This window comes from Ambystoma mexicanum, chromosome 3q (genome assembly GCF_040938575.1).
Source record: "Ambystoma mexicanum isolate Mex_15411 chromosome 3q, UKY_AmexF1_1, whole genome shotgun sequence".
Classification (NCBI taxonomy): domain Eukaryota; kingdom Metazoa; phylum Chordata; class Amphibia; order Caudata; family Ambystomatidae; genus Ambystoma; species Ambystoma mexicanum.
The window spans coordinates 449,263,251-449,279,891 of NC_090926.1; the positions used below are offsets into that span (position 1 = coordinate 449,263,251).

At 45.1% G+C, this 16,641-nt stretch overlaps 1 protein-coding gene across 1 annotated transcript in view; it reads left to right on the plus strand.

Annotated features, from left to right (window-relative positions):
• The window catches only part of FCHSD1 (FCH and double SH3 domains 1), a 582,795-nt gene that overhangs the window by 77,532 nt on the left and 488,622 nt on the right, over window positions 1-16,641 (plus strand). Inside the window, exon 2 of the mRNA XM_069654127.1 lies at window positions 13,681-13,778. Within this exon, the coding sequence (XP_069510228.1) occupies window positions 13,681-13,778 (98 nt within the window). The remainder of the gene's footprint in view (window positions 1-13,680; window positions 13,779-16,641) is intronic.

The window sequence follows — 16,641 nt, forward strand, 5'->3', positions numbered from 1 at the left end:
GTTAAAGAAAAGGTCCCCCTCGGCATGTACAACGTCAGACTATTGTCTTTGCAAAAGTTTGACATGATAGATTGTTTATAACCTTGGGTGCGGTCCCGGGGATCGAACCTGTGGTGCTCCGTGTCGTCCTGCTTCCAAGGCGGGCACATTGCCCCTGAGCTATCCTCCCCATTATCTATTCGGTGCAAACTGTACATGAACAGAGGAACCTTCAGTCCTTAGCTGCCCTGTTTCTGTACAGAAACGTAGAGCCTCCTTGCATCAAGAGCCATAGGGTTTCTCTTGCCAGGTGAGTGCATATAAAGTGATGTTGGCCCGCAGAACCTGGCTAGGAAACTGTTCACTGAGTGGAGAATTGCCCTTTAGAGAGATGTGCTATTCTGGGAGAAGACCCTTCCGGGGAAGGCTTCCTCCGTAGCCCCTTAATAGCCTTAATTGGTGCCAGGTCCACTGGCAAACCTACCGCAGCACTTATTTTCAATCTAGGAGCAATGGCTTTCCTCCAAGGTCTGTAGCCTTCCAGGAAACACTCCTCATTACGCATGTTTCTAAAGTGACGATGACAATGCCACGCTCAGGCAAGCCTCACCCGGCCCCCGCGGTGCGCTGCTTATGAGTTCTCTCAGGATGGTGGTGGTATTATCATGGGAGTGTGGGTCTTCCTTTTCATTTTTACATTTCTCAGGGTGTATTTTTCTCTTGGCATTTATACGAACTCTTAAGCAAACCATAAACGTGTACTTGTTTTATTTTGATGGCTTATGTTGAAGTGCAGTTCAAACTCTGTTTAGGTACATGTCATTTCTGTTAACATCTGTGGCATCAGCAGTGCACGCTGGTGGCTGTGTAATGGTTGTTTCATGATGGCGGTGGCGCGGAAATGGTTTCTTTTCCAAACCATAACTAGCAAATCCTTTCGTTTTTCTTTCTCACGCTGGAAGCAAGACGTTCCTAAAAGAGCATTTTTTTCACAGTTGAATAGGTTTTTATTAGGCCAACCGAGCCATAACCGCCCTTTTTAGTCAGGTTTTCTTCACTGAATCTCTATTTTTTTAATGTAACCTAAGATTTCCCATTATCACCAGGCATAGGCCGATGTCGTGCTTAGTGGGCAGTTTTCCCAGGGCATGGCCCAAGACCTGCAAGGCCACCCAATGTTATTCTGCAGTCAGTCCCAGTGGTAACTTCACTCCATTTCAGGTCGGTGGGCCACTAGTTGTGTCTTGTGCTAATGACCACTTTTCCCAGGACATTACCTTCTCTCAGCACTGGACACTGGGCATGTAGTTTTCCCTTTCAAGCTCCCCGCTTCTAAAATTCAGCGAGGCTCCTGGTTTTGGGCAGAGGAATGAGGATGGCCCTCGAACCTCAACAGTCTCACAGATGTTGCAGCCTTAGGCTGTCTGTATGAGTATGCATGTCTCATGGTTACAGACACTTTAATGTTGGGGTAAGTGTTGTGAAAAATGTGGTGAACGTGATACCCAGCCTTCATTATATCAAGCACACAACCACTTTATAACAGAGATATGTGTCAAATAAAAAGATTGGTGGCCATTCTTTTATTCCAAAAATGCTCTGATTTCAAGCAAAGGAACCAGATACCCTCATTGGTGCTATTTGACCTATTCCTCTTTCTCATAGTGATATTTTGAAAGAGAGCAATATGAAATAGTTGATATGGATTTTGTAAGTTTTGATAATGTGATGTGTTCAGTAAGACAATTGTAATGTTGTTATCATGAAAACAGTGTAAACTGGAATTGATCATTAGAAATAAATAATGTAAAATGTTTAAAAATCGACAGTTTACAATGTTAGTGCAAGTAAATAGACATCCATTTTCTGGAGCAAAAGGCTTGCATTTAGGCTAATGTGCATACTTGCAATGATTTGCTCATGTGGTTTGTGTAAATGACGTATTCTTCTTCCAAATTGTTCTCCAAGTCTTTTTAAACCCACCATAACTGTTCTGGTACGTTTATAGATTATGTATTATATATAACTACTAGTGGTTACTATACTCTGTCCAAATTGACATTTTTGCTTTTGTTAACTATCTAGTTAGTGATTTTTACTATTGGCTGTAAGCATCTGCAACACAGCAAATACTTGCACCTTGGTAGATCAATTAGCCTGTCTTAGTAGGAACCAACTTGTGTCAAACCCAAGGCATAAACGGTACCTCACACTTGACTGATGTTTCACCCAGGACATCGCCCCTGTTATTGAGAACTGCACAAATTAAGCTGGTCAGATAGCACGCTAGTCCCTAATATGATTCCTGATTTCAAGAAGGCCAATCAATACTATCATCACCAAACATCTTTACGGTGGTGCCAATGATCTGACACTGCACCAGAAGCACCAGAAGCATTTGCCTGGGCTATGCTCATTCCTAACCATTTTGAGCAGGATTTCCACCTGCATTTGTTGCTTCCTTCATTTAATGCTTTTAATAGCAAATGTCATACTTGTTGTTACTTCTGTAAAAACGGGCACGATTGCAGATCAAGAAAATAAAACCCGACCAGGCTACAGCGAGGCTCTTTCAGAACAAAAAGACCACGTTCGCAAACTAGAAAGAAAACTGTCAAAAACGTTCAGAGGATACGTAAAAACGCAATCACACAATAGGAATATACAAAACAAAACACACAAATCACAAGTAGTAGTTGGGGAAACAGAATCTTCAGATCCCGTAATGCATCACAATGACACAAGTACTCCATGAACAAAGGCATGTTAAAGCACTAATTGAATTATTAATTGACACTCAATTTCTTGCTGTAAGCGCCTTATAAATGCACAGTGAAATAAAATAGCCGCTTGTCATAGCAGATCTTTTCTAATTAGTAAAGTGCAAAGATCCGGTCTCTGACATAGATTTCACCTGAACTTAACGCAGACGCTGTGATTCCATGTTGGGATGTTTGACTATTCAAAAGAACCATCCCACTTTCCTACCCTTTCTCCTACAGTGGTAGAGATGCTTCTTGCTAAGGTCCAATGCTTAGGTTCCCAGCTGATCCTTGCTCTTCTAAATTAGCCACACTACTTAACTGTACTCGTGAAGCTACTGTACCAAGAAAACATGCTTGTCGCTGTTTAACTCTCTCTGCTTTCACGAGATCGGCTAACCGACAGCCCGCTTCATGCCTCCACTTCTCGGACACATTGTTGGAAACCGTGGTTGCACAGCAGCTACGGAATCATGTGGAATCTTTGTAAATTCCTCACCACTTCCTACTGTGTTTAGACCGAAAATTGGGGCAGTGGTTGCTGTTAAATCTATTTTGGACAACTTCTGGAGGATGATGGTTGAAGGTGGGTTTGAGCCATTGCTACCACTAGACCGTTGGTATTCAGAAAAATGTTGATGCAGGCCCCCCCTTTGAGTAACAATAATTTTGCTGAGCACCCTCTTGAGTAAAGATGTTGTAGTCGGGCCCCCCAGATGTTATATCTGCTTATATTTTCTATTAAAACAGTCCCTGTATTCTGTTATTTGAGAACCTTGTACCCCCTGGACATCTTTCAGGCCCCACTTTGGAGTGCAGCCCCACAGTTTGAAGGACAGTGCACTAGACTTATCTGCAGCCTTCTACAGTGTTGACCATCCTCCTGAGCCACCTGCATAGATTTGACCCAACTAAATCAGCCCTAAACTGGCTGAAATCGTTTTGCACACATCATAGCCAAGGAACTACTGTCAATGCATTGAAATCTATTAAATCTAGAGTCAGGTGCACAGTTACGCAGGGATCCGCTTTGTCACTTTGCTCCTAAATGGTTATATTGTGCCCATCACGTCTGATAAGTGGCGTATTGTGACCCACAGGGTGTCATCAGACCTTGGTCTTTGGGTATAAAAGAAGGGTTGGTGGAGAGGAGGTGCAAGAAATAGGTGACACACCACTTACGGGGGGAAAACACCTGAGTTGATGACGAGGAAAAGGTTGTTAGGTTGGGTGTGTGCTTAACCAATTAGTCATTGGTAAGTCTGAGAACAATTATAAGGTATGTGTCATCTAGACTAGATGATACCTGGTTCTAAATATGGTGCATGTGTGTTGTGTGATGGACGTGAGAGATGTTGATGTGGTGGACAAAGGAGCATTGTGCACCAGTGCAGGTGCCATCATATGTCAAGGTTGCTGAGAAACCTTTGTTCGAAATTGCTCAATTGTGAAAGCTTTGAATGTGTGACTCACACCCACCTACCACCATCTGAAATCCAAGGTAACTTCAACTAAAGTGATTCCTTATGGAATTTCAGCAAGAACATACTTGCCCTTAGCGCTTAAGGGGTGAATGGGCGTATGTGTCCACTCGAAGGGCATTAGAATGATAAGGAGTCTACAGGAAGAATACTGGTGGCCAGCAATCAATATGAAGTCGGATTTGATGATTGAAATGTATGCTTTGGTTATTGACACAGGTTCATGGCTGATGTTGGCAAAGGATTTTGTTGGTCTATTATGTGTCTTATCAGAGGAACAGAACTTTACAGTGGTTTCAGTAGATTACTCAAAATGGAAGGACGTGGAGTTTACCCAGTATCAAACATGCAGGGCTATCACATTCTGTCTGCTATATCTTCAGAACTTCGTGCTTTGTTTATCACAATGGAGATGACGGCCATGTTCTTGCACCAGTGTGGAGTTGAGCCCAACACTTGTTGATTATACCAGTCGCAAATAGCATTGCATGTAGAGACTCGGGTTGTAGAGGTGGTAATGACAATGGTGTGGCCATACCATATCACAACCTCTTCTAATGAGTGTTAGGCAGCCTCGGGTTGGGCAACGGCCATGTTGTTTAGACGATGCAAGTGCACAAATAACAAATGACATAAGGTAAGAAATAACATCACTCTGCAAAACAGCAAGCCTCATTGCGAAAGAAGGAAGACATGACTACTGAGTGCTTTGTAAGGCTAGTTACTAAAGGGAATACTGCCTACGAGCAAGATGGTGGGTGGAGACACCTGAAGAAAATCAGTATGAACCATGAGATTTGAAAAGACAAAAATATGTCTGCTGTTGGTTTAAGAGATGATACAAAATGCTGCAGACGAGCGTCACGACAAGCAGGCATTTGTGGCTAAAAATTAGAAAGCTTCTGAATGAAGGATCGACTGGAAGGTTTTCCAGTTTTTAAATACAAAGGACCTCATCACGAGTTGGGCGGTAACGCAGGCGCTGTTAGTGCCGGCGTTAATAGCCGTACCGCCAAACCCCCTGGCGCTAATAGCGCCGGATCACGGGTTTGGTGGAACGGGTATTGCCCATTCCCCACTAAGCCCATTCGGGAATTCCCCATTCCCCATTGGGCTCAATGGGGAATTTTCGCACTCTTACTGCCGGCGGAAAGAATGCGAAATTTCGGTGGACAAAACCCGTGATGTGGCGGACCCTTAAATGCGGCGGTAATAGCGCTACTGCCGCATTTAAGGGTTACCGCCAAACTCGTGATGAGGCCAAAAGTGTGAATCTGTATTTTTGTCCAAGAGGAATCCTAGACATATAAGATGGACTCTCCTGTACAGAAACAAGCACAAAAAGGGGCAGTCAGTAAGTACACACCGTCATGGGTTTTATGGAGCACACGTTTGCTATTCTCTTGCCACTTTTGGAACCTGCTAAATAGTTGATAAATGGTTGCCTTCAATTAGGAGCACAGAGAGACTGGGAGAGATTGCTGTGCTATTGGGTTAACTGGTGCAGATCAAAGGGACTCTGGCCTTGCACTTGTTCAGAGAATTGGTATGTGCATCCAGAGGTTGGCTTGCAGTGTAGGTCTACTGCTAGCTTTGCAATTAACAAGGACTGCGCTATGAGATTATAGGCTGTGACAGTCTGGTTGAGTTTGGATTGTTTGTGCTTTTACCCTAGTTGTTTAAGGTAGCCATATTCTGCATTTGGCCTAATTGTGTAAGGTAGCCTTATTCTGCATTTAGCCCAAGTGTGTAAGGCAGCAATATATTGCAGAAGGTGTTTCTAAATTCAATCACTTGATGTCTGTCTACAGATTTTAGGCCCTGCTCCACCTTTTAAATCTAGGCGTTTTCCTAATTTTGTTGATATTACGTCTTTCTATGCATTTTTGGTCCGGCTCTCCCTTGGAATCTAGGTGATACGTAGCACTGCTCTTTGAACATAGACTCAACCCAGGATGTAAACATTGTTGTTTGTACAGCTAACAAATGTTCTGCCCTCATACCCTGCACCTTTGTAATTTAGTAGAAGGCACTGGCCCATTCCACACACTCTGCACTCACATATAACACATGCACTATTGCATAACACCTCTGCCTTAAGAATGAAGTTACCTTTAACTACAACAATTTGAATTGTAGCTTCCCACATAATACTGTCTCTTTACAGACAATCCACCCTGTTTAGCTAATAGTTTACCTCCGCTGCGCCCATCCACATGCCATTCTGACATGCGTGATTAGCAGGGTCTTGGCCACCCTCACATAACTGTAATGGCTGAAATGCATACATTCATAATAGCACCTCTCAATTCTCCCAAATTTGGATTACGGTCCCTCTGAGGCCATTCAACCAAACAGCACTTTGGGACCATAATCATGGTGAAAGGCGCTATGCAAATGATAGAAAAGAATGAGCAAATTAAATGGTGCCATGTCACGTTGGTGCAGTATTTCTGCCCAAAAATGACATAGTCGGTTGCAAGCCAAATATATTTATAGTGAGTTATTATATAGCATGAATACATAGAGCCTCATTAGGACTGTGCCGGTCTGGTAACAACGGTGCCGGAAAGCCTACCGGCACTGTTGATAACGGACCGGCAAAGCACAACTTAGCGTGTGGGTGGTGTCCCGCCCGCCATAGACTTAGCTATTGCACCCATACACGGTCCACACAAACGTACATCTCCTCAAAACAGCTGCCCTACACCCATTCCCAATGCCCCACTACACCTCTGGGACCAAACCCCAACTTCCACCATCACCAACAACACCTCTATCACCCTACACAGAACTGAAATTTGCACTTATCAATGCCAGATCCCTCACTGCACATGCACTGGAAATTAACGACCTCATCACCGCCCTTAAACTTGACCTACTTGCCATCTCTGAAATCTGGCTACACGAAGCATCGGGCCCCTCCATTTCCCTTGCCCACCCTCAAGGGTACACTATCCTGAGACACGACCGCAAAACAGCAACTAAAGGTGGAGGCGTAGCCCTCATTTTCAAAAAACCTTCTCCATATAGACTCTGCAACCAACAATGGGAAAACAACTCAGACCTCCTCAATGCTAAACTATCTCTCTCCCGAAACTGCACCATAAGTATCCTAATTACTTACAGGCCACCAGGCTCACCATCAGATTACCAAAACACCTCCTCCAAATCATAGGGAATAACCTAAAATGTTCAACCAAAACCATCCTACTAAGTGACCTCAACCTAGATTAACATGACCCCAAATACAAAGCAGCCGTCTCTCTAGCCAAAGAATTCACCAGCATTGGGTTTGAACATAAAATCACTGCCCCACACACTCCAAAGGCCGATCCATCGACTGGATCGCTGACCACAACTGCTCCTCTTCCATCACCAACATTTCAGCCCTCCCTTGGACTGACCACCATCTCATCCCATTTGCTATTCACACCTTCCCCACTCACAAGATTCTCTCTTACGCCCCACCCGCCAAAGTCAGAAGCTCTAAAAAGCTTACCAAAACCAAACTTGCACCGCTTCTTGATATTCCGGAACTCAAACACCCATTCAACAAAGACCCCATCTCACTGACCAACACCTATGCTCCAGGTACTCACCCATGCAATTGAGTCACTAGCCCCTCTAGAAGAGAAAAAAGAGAAAAAAATCTATGCACTCTAACTCCTGGTTAACAGAGGAACTATCCACTCTACGCATCAACAAACGGCGAGCGTTAGCCAAATGGCAATCCGCGCCCAACCAGCCCTCCCTAGATGAATTTAAAGAGATCTCATCTAACTATAAAAAAGCCATATTCTTAGCCAAATCAGACTCATTCAACCACAGACCTCACCCCCCCGGAAGTTACTTACCTTCTCAAACATATCAAACCTTCTATTTGCAAGGGTGACATCTGCCCCCCTCTATCATCAAAGAATGTGCAGACTCACTTACCGGCATCATTACTGCATTCATTAATGCCTCCTATCCACTGGCATAGTACCACAAACCCTAAGAGAAGGCTGGTTCGTCCACTCATAAAAAAAACAACTCTAGACCTCACCTGCCCCAACAACTACCGCCCCATCACCACCGTCCCATTCCTCCTCAAAATTCTGGACAAAGCCGCCCGCATCCAAATCCAGCAATACTTAGAATCCAATGCCATACTTGGCAGAAGACAATCAGGCTTCCGCAAAGGCCATGACACAAAAACCACCCTCATAGAGCTCAAAAACCAAATCACCAAAATAATGGACAATGGTAAACCGGCGCTCCTGCTCCTGCTCGATCTCTCCGATGCGTTTGACCTCGTGGACCACAACATCCTCACCTCTCACCTATCCAACGCAGCCCATTTCTCCAACAAAGCCACCTCTTGGATATCTTCCTTTCTTGAAGAAAGGGCTATGAAAGTCCACTCTGATCAGGCCCACACCGCTCCCACCACCATCAACTGTGGAGTCCCCCAAGGATCATGTACAGCACCCACCCTCTACAACCTGTTTACCAAGCCTCTCTTTGACTTGTTGGATGCGCTCGGCATAGCTTACATGAACTATGCCAATGGCACCCAAGTGCTCCTCCCTCTCACTGCAGATTACAACCATGACGCAGAAGCTCTCCTCCAGATATATGCCACCACCCAAACTTGGATGGCAATCAATGGCCTCTGCTTAAATGGGGATAAAACTGAGATCCTCATCCTGGGCCCCAAGGCAACGCTCTCTAAATTCAATGCGAAATTCACTCACTTCACTATCGATCACACCAATATACCAGTCTCTAAATCTGTAAAAACCCTTGGAGTTTATCTAGACTCCACACTCTCAATGACAAAACAGGTCACCGCTATCTCCTCCGCCTCTGCTCACACCACCAAACGTATATCTCCTTAAAACCATTCCTATCCACTCAAAACTACCTTTCCATTGCCAGAGCCAAAATAGGAGCCAGACTCGATTTACTGCAACGCCCGCCTGGCAGGCACCTCTACGAAAAACATCAAAAGGCTCCAAACAACTCAGAACAATGCACTACGCACAGCCCTACACATCCCAAAAAGGGATCATATTTCCCAGGTAAAACGAGAAGCCCATTGGATCCCTATCAAGGAAAGGATCAACTTTAAAATCCTCACCCTCACGCATAAACCAACTAACAATTTCATCCCTCTGCATACACATCTCAAACTCTAACCAAACACAACCACAAGCCTAAAACGCAGCAATCCGCACAAACTTAACAATGATGCAACAACAAAACAAACCACACATAGACTTGCACAACAGCACACGACGATTACCGACCGTAAAATACCCCAAGCCCAGCCAACGGACCCACCGGGCTGAGGCTGCCAACAGCAAATCACTGCTCTCTTGCACTTTTCCAGCTTATTCTCACTAACCCACCCCCTCTCCTCCCCTTTTTCAGAGCCGCCAGAGTGCCAGGAGACCACTTCGGTGGTGATAGTGCGCGGTACAAATGTCCTTTAACATTAACATAAATGCATCAATCTCTCCACCCCTCCCACCTATCAGAAACAATACCAAAGACACTTCTTCCCGCCCCACTAGAAGCCACCTTGCCAACCAACTCTGCGTACCCTACATAAAAAGAGAAAATGCCGGCGGCATTGGCTTCCCACACATAGCACGTAAACTATGGAATGCCCTCCTGAATACACTCAGAGCAGAACCTTCTCTAATAGACTTTCGCAAATCTCTCCAGACCACACTATTCACTTAACACTCACTCTACCCCTCACCGGGCCTACCCTGCGTTGTACCTACTACAGCCCAGGCTCTTATTACTCAGGAGGAAATGCAATGATAGATATCTCGTATGCACAATGTAACCCCAAGCTGAACCCTAAAATGTAACTGTATTTCTAACCACTATGCCTTCTTCTGTAACCAGCAATGTATATCTGTAACAGCGCCACGATGCCCTTGGGCTGTTGTGTGCTATAAAAATATGAATGAATAAATAAATAAATAAGGATCAGAACTGCCGGTGGGACGGGACCCACTTGCATAGTTCTCACGGGAGCACAGGCACTGTTGTTAACCGTGCCGGTTCTCCCGTGTCCCCATTCCCATGGAATCCTATGGGACTCCATGGGAATGGAGACTAACAGAATTAACGGCGCCATATTTCCCGGCCCCCGGGGTTATAATACCCGGTGTTACTGGGAAGTCCGGCACCAGTAATTCTTTTCAGGTCTGGCGGCAACCTGCCAGTATCACCGTCGGGGTTACTCCCAGACCCGTAATGAGGCCAATAGACTGTTTTAGTATGAGGGGTGTACCGAACTTCGGCTTTGAATAAGTATCTACCTGAATTCTGGCTCCAGAATTGGCATTTCGGTTTCAGACAAATAATTACTTGCTATTTGGTTCCAGCTGAATACTTTTGTCTTCTTATTTTCATTTACTTTTGCAACCCAGACAGGCACATATGCAGTGCAGATTGCAAAAAGGAATGGAAATAAACAATGTCTGAGAGCAGTCCGCACCCTCCTTTCCTGTCACTCTGGCCAGCCTGCCTGGGCCCTCTTCCTGCTCCCACCTGAAGGCTAAGACCTCAGGATCATCTTCAACTCCACACTCTCCTTTTCTCCTCACATCTCTGACGTTGCTAAGAAGTCAAACTAGCAACTGCACCTCCTCAGAGGTATTCTTCCTTTCCTCACCTTCCCCCAGAAGCTCACTGTCTCCAGAGCTCTGGTTCTCTCTAGGCTGGACTACTGCAACAGCCTCTTTCTAAATCTGCCTGCTTGTACTCTCTGCCCTCTGCAACTCATCCAGAACAGGACTGCAAGACTTGTCCTTGGCCTCAAGCCCAGGGATCGTATCTCTCCAGCACTGAAATCTCTTCATTGGCTCCCAGTGGCTGCGAGGATTAAGTTCATGACCCTGTGCATTGTCCACAAGGCCTTCTGGGGCCTGGGGCCTCAATACCTCCAACTCTCTCTTCGTAAATACCTTCCTACTGGAGCTCTTCGCTCCTCTACCTCCAACTCCCTCAGGGTCAGTCGCTTTTTCAAGCAACGAGTTGATGGTAGATCTCTTTCTTCGCTTGGGACCTCCCTCTGGAACAGACTCCCTGTCTCTCTGAAACTTGAGGAGAACCATCTCCGGTTCCGGAAGCACCTCAAGACCTTCCTTTTTGCTTCTGCCTTCTCTCTTCCTCTCCCCTGCTGATTCCTGACTGAAAATGCACAGGTCACCTGGCTACCCTCTGATCTCTGGCCCAGATCCCTGACCACCCAGTTGCACACCCGCACTGCCTCCTGGCAATCCTTGCACTTGAGTCTGTATCTAAAACCCTACAGTCGCCCTTACTGCACTTTTGGACACCTGCTGTCTGCACTTACCCTTGCACCTGCCACCCGCTGGCCGCAGTTCTTGTTATTGTGTTGATCCCATGTACAGTACTCCCCCCCCCCCCCTCCTTTCCCCTCACACTTTTCCCCTCCTCTTCTCCCTTGCACTTGCGCGATTTCAATGGCACTTGGCCTAGTAAGATCGTTGTCTCTGTCCTCCCTCTGTCCCCCTCCCTTGCCACGTCGCGCCTTGAAACACTTGTGTATAAGCGCGTTATAAATGCCATGTCATATCATATGAATCTTGATTAATTATAGGAAAGGGGCATATGCTTGTGCAGTGAAGAGGAGGAGTTGTGAAGAGGAGTGAGGGGTGAGCATGGCTTGTTTCTATAAATGCCTATGGAGAAACCTTAATTCATAACAGCTATAAGAAACTAGGAGAACTGAGGTAGCGGCATGTCTGGCCAGTGAGGTCTGTGAGGTATTTTATGTTGGGAAATCTCTCCAGATCACCTGTGGGCCAGTCTGCCATAGGGAGTATAGAGAGATATGCGTGTGGACACTGTATGGGAGCTATGTTCATTTTGGGAAACTGCTAGAAGAGGAGGATGTTTGGAAATCAGAAGACTTGACAACAGGTGCCTGCCTCTTCTACATCCGTCAGGGCTGGGAATTAGTCTGATACAAGTCTGGCAGGGCAAGAAGCAGCCAACATTTCCTAACCCATATTGTCATCTTTGGTAACTTGGTTATTAGGGAATCTCTTGGATAGAATTGTAGGATAGTCTGTCCCAACATGAAACATTTGAGAAATGACAGACTGATAGAGTGCATTGCATCTGCTGGTGTTGAGGGCTGGAAGTTTGAAGAGTGAGAGACATAGAAAAGCCATAGATCATTGCATTCTCTGGTGTGAGTGGATAGAGGTAGGATAAATTGTTGTGAATTGATATTTGATGGGAATGAGGGACTGTCCGAGCAGGAAGTGCTTTCTTAGAGCGTGCAGAGTTTGGGCAGATTCAGTTGCATCTCAGAATTTCTTACCCGTGATTATCGGCCCGGGCTAGGAGGAAAGTTCAGGGTCAACACGTTTGTCTTGGAAGCAAGACAACGTAGAGCAACACAGGTTTGTATCCCGATCTCATGCTTAGAGACTGGTCTTCAGTATTAAGTGTATTAAAAATGATGAATAATTAATTATCTGTGCTCCAAGTACATTAGCCTTCCTGAGAGGGACCTCTTTCATGTTTAGAACCAGGAGCCACTTTAAAAATAGTAGTGGGTTTCAATCCACTTTCCTCAAGTGTACCCTGGATTTGCGTCCTGCATGAGTAAACAGAAACGATTTATACATTTCTGTGTGAGCTGAACAGAAGGTCTGAAGTTCACTTTCCATGTACGCTAACGTGCAAGAGATCGCAAGGTCTATTGTCCTCGGTGGCAAAGGTACATTGCAGTACCATTTTCTTCATTGCAAGCAAGCACTTTGCAGTCATCAATGCTGCCACTTTGACTTGTACTGGTTTTGCATATGCAACATCTTTTCTTACATGTGGACCCTGATTTCTTTTGTCGATTCGTTTGTTCTGGATTATTTGCATTATATAAAGATCAGATATTGAAACGCGGAAATAGATACTTAAAATAGTGCTTTCATTTAAGAAAAAAATTATTTTTAAGTTTTGAACATGATTTATAAAACAACTATTTGCCTTCATATTCGGCTTTGGACAAATACTTGACCAACTAATCAGTGTTCGGCCGAATGCTAAATATGCTATTGGGTACACCCTAGTTACTATATCTGTGTGTTAACGTACACATATGATATGTGTAGTTATTTTTTGTTGTTTTGTTAAGGCGGAGATGCATTTGATGTCTGCGTCGAGCACATGTGGTGTGAGTGAGCGTGTGCATTCATGCATTCATGCATGGATGTGGGAATGTGGACTGTGTGTGTGTGCGTAGTTATTGGCTGTTAGAGGGATTAACATTGGGAGATAACTGGAGGTGTTGCTGCAGGCTCCTTATTCATAATGAGCATAATGCTTTGTTGCATCTTGTGTTCGCTTTCCTGTGTTGCCCGCTGAAGCGTCACATCGCCCGTTTATAGTGACCAATCCCAGTTTTGATTTCTCTTCAGGTAAAGGCAACCCAGGAGGTGAAGCTGCGCTTTGGGGAACAACTTTCTAGCCTGCAGAACAAACAGCTACAGGAGACAGACCTCTTGGAGGACATCAGGTAAGGTGGGAACTGGGAATGCAACTGTAGGATGAGGATATGGAGAGCCTCTCCAGTTAAAGAAAGATTTGAAGGAGAACAAATCCCTGTAAAAGGTGTAATAGGAAAGGCCTAGAAGCACGTGGGCGCATTTGGAACCTTCTATGAGGAAGACCGACTATAATCTGGATCCCTAGAGAAGCATGTAAGGGTGAGCATGGCCCTATAGAGGAGGGAGGGGTATCAGGGTTCCTATTGTAGGAGACTAGTGTCAATCTTAAAAGCTGTATGAGGAGGGTAGTAGACAACTTCGCCCCCTATGAAGATAGATGGAGAGAAAATGGGCTTGTGTTCAAAGCGTGTAGAAGCAGATCTCTGATAGGAGGAGTTTAGGGAACAGTCTAGAATAACGTGAAGGACAGGCGGTTTGAACCTGCAGCCCTCGGGATGCAGATAAAGTGGAAGACTGTAAGGGGGGGAATTTGAGAGATTATGGGCATCTGGCCTTCTCTGGAGGTTGAATGGGAGAGAAAAAGATGCCATGTGTGTATGAGAAGGGAGATTATGGGGCTCGGCAATGAGAGGACAGTCAAGGACCTTTGCTTTTGTGGAACAAGCAAAAGGGGTTCACCTGGCCACCAATGGAAGTAGGACATGGACAGCAGAGCAACATCTATGGAAGGACAAGATGAGAGAACTGTGGCACCACTGCAGGGGAAAACATATTTGCTTCTTCTGTTGAAAGTAACTGGTTTGCTTTGACATCAATAGTCCCCCAAGGCTCTTCCAGGTGGGTTTAGAAACGTGAGTTTCAGACCAATAGATGTCAGAGTTTGGACATACGTTGTGGCTTTCTCCTGCTGTTTCTGTTGAGAGTGAAAATGAGCCCCGCGCCATTGCAAAATCCAATAAAGTGAGATCCAACAAAACCGCTGCTTATCATGCACAAGTGCATCACATCACCAACAGTGTCTGCCTTCAGCCAGAATGCCCCATAGTGTATACTCGAGCAATGTTGGTGGCTGTGGAAAAACAATAATATATCCAACGGATAGAACTGTGGACACAGATCCCCACACTATGAACTAGTATCCTCAAAATTCTAGAAATATGCAGACTTTTGAAGTGCACTAGTAGACTGAAGTTCTGGGAAAAAACAACTCTGGAAAGCTATTCCACTTGCAACGGTGGCAGTGCCACAATGGCAAAATATCTGATGGGAAAGGTCTCTACTGCTCACAACATGGATCCCAATAAGGCCCACTAGATCATCCGGCAAGCTAGAAGATTTTGGTCTGATCTCGCAGGTCAGAAAAGCAGAGAATGCACCGCCATGCGAAACATATACCTGTGCCTCCTCGAGGATATCCCTGCTGTCTCTTGCATATCCAGCTAGTTCACCAACCTACAAGGTGCTATAATCAGAGGCGTAGATAGGGTAGTGCCTGAGCAGGCAAGGCCTACCCAGAATCTGTAAATGCACACTTAGCAGCACTGTTAGACAATCCTGGCTATGCCTCTGGCTATAATACTCCTCAACCAGAAGATATTTACTGTGTAATCCTGCGTTCCACTCACTACTGATATTAGATATTACACTCGCTCTCAGGTTCAAGTGGTGTACAATGATCAGCCATTGGCACTTGACAGTAAACACCCAAATGCTGCAATCCATCAAACAACACCATGCCTGAGAAGAGACAATTAACCCCTTAACTGCTGTGCTATAGTGTGTCTATGCAAATCGGACCAGCATACCCGTCCTCAGCACTTAAACGGACAATCATGTGCATAGTCACCCTCGTGGCGAGAAAGGTTGCCAGGTTGACAAGTCTGCACCTCACTATCTTTAGAGCTGGGTTAGATAGTAAAACATCATACCCCAAGGCCCTTTGTGTTGTCAGTGTGCTCTTCGGTCTTTACAGCATTGCAAAGAGAGCATGCTCCCCGTAGAGTGGTGCTGCATCTCATGGTAATACTTGCTGATATATCCGCTGCGAATGTGGCTGCAGCCAATGCTTGTTTGTATGGATAGTGTCCTCTCATTACTGGGTCTACTCTTCTGCTGTAATAGGACAGTGGCTTGTGCCCCAATCTGGTCTTCTGTGCCAGTACTGCAGTCATCACTACTCCGTCGAAGTGTGAGAACAGAAAGAATTCCTTTTGCGAGTCTGGGATCCCTAACACTGGAGCTATGCATATTGCTTCCTTAAGCTCGTTAAATGCCTCAGTCATTTCTGTTTTTTATTGTATTGTCTTCTCCCCGCTCTGTGCTTCCTTCAGTGCAGTTAATAAGGGCCTAGTGTAAGTGCTGTAATCAAATACACATGCCCTGCAGTAATTACATGGCCACAAAAACTGCTACATCTCTCTGACTGCTGTGGGTTTTGCCTCTGCCCTCTCTGGTGCCACTCGTCAGCCATTCTGTCCAATATATAAGACTTCTGTCTGGCAAATATTGTAGTTTGGCCTTGTCCAACTTGTATCCCTTTTTTGATACTACTGTCAGCATATGTACTGAATAATTCTACACTGTTCTTCTGTCTTGCTGCAAATCAATATGTCATCACATACTGTATAACCATGCTGTCCATCTGTACGTTGCCTAGGTCCATTAAAGGACCCTATTACATATGCAAGGTGATCCACAGTACCCTTGAGGAAGTCTTGTATGTTTCCACTTCTTATCTCTATACATAAATGAACTTAAGTCTTGTAAGTCTGGGTGCAATGGTATAGAGAAGAATTCATTCTTCAAATCTGTGACCGTGAAGTAGGCAGCTTCCATGGGGATGCTGCACAGAATTGTTGCCGGGTTCCGAAATAAAGCAGTCTGCTTCTACAATATGGTTAAGATGGTTCAAGTCCTGTATAAAATGCCATG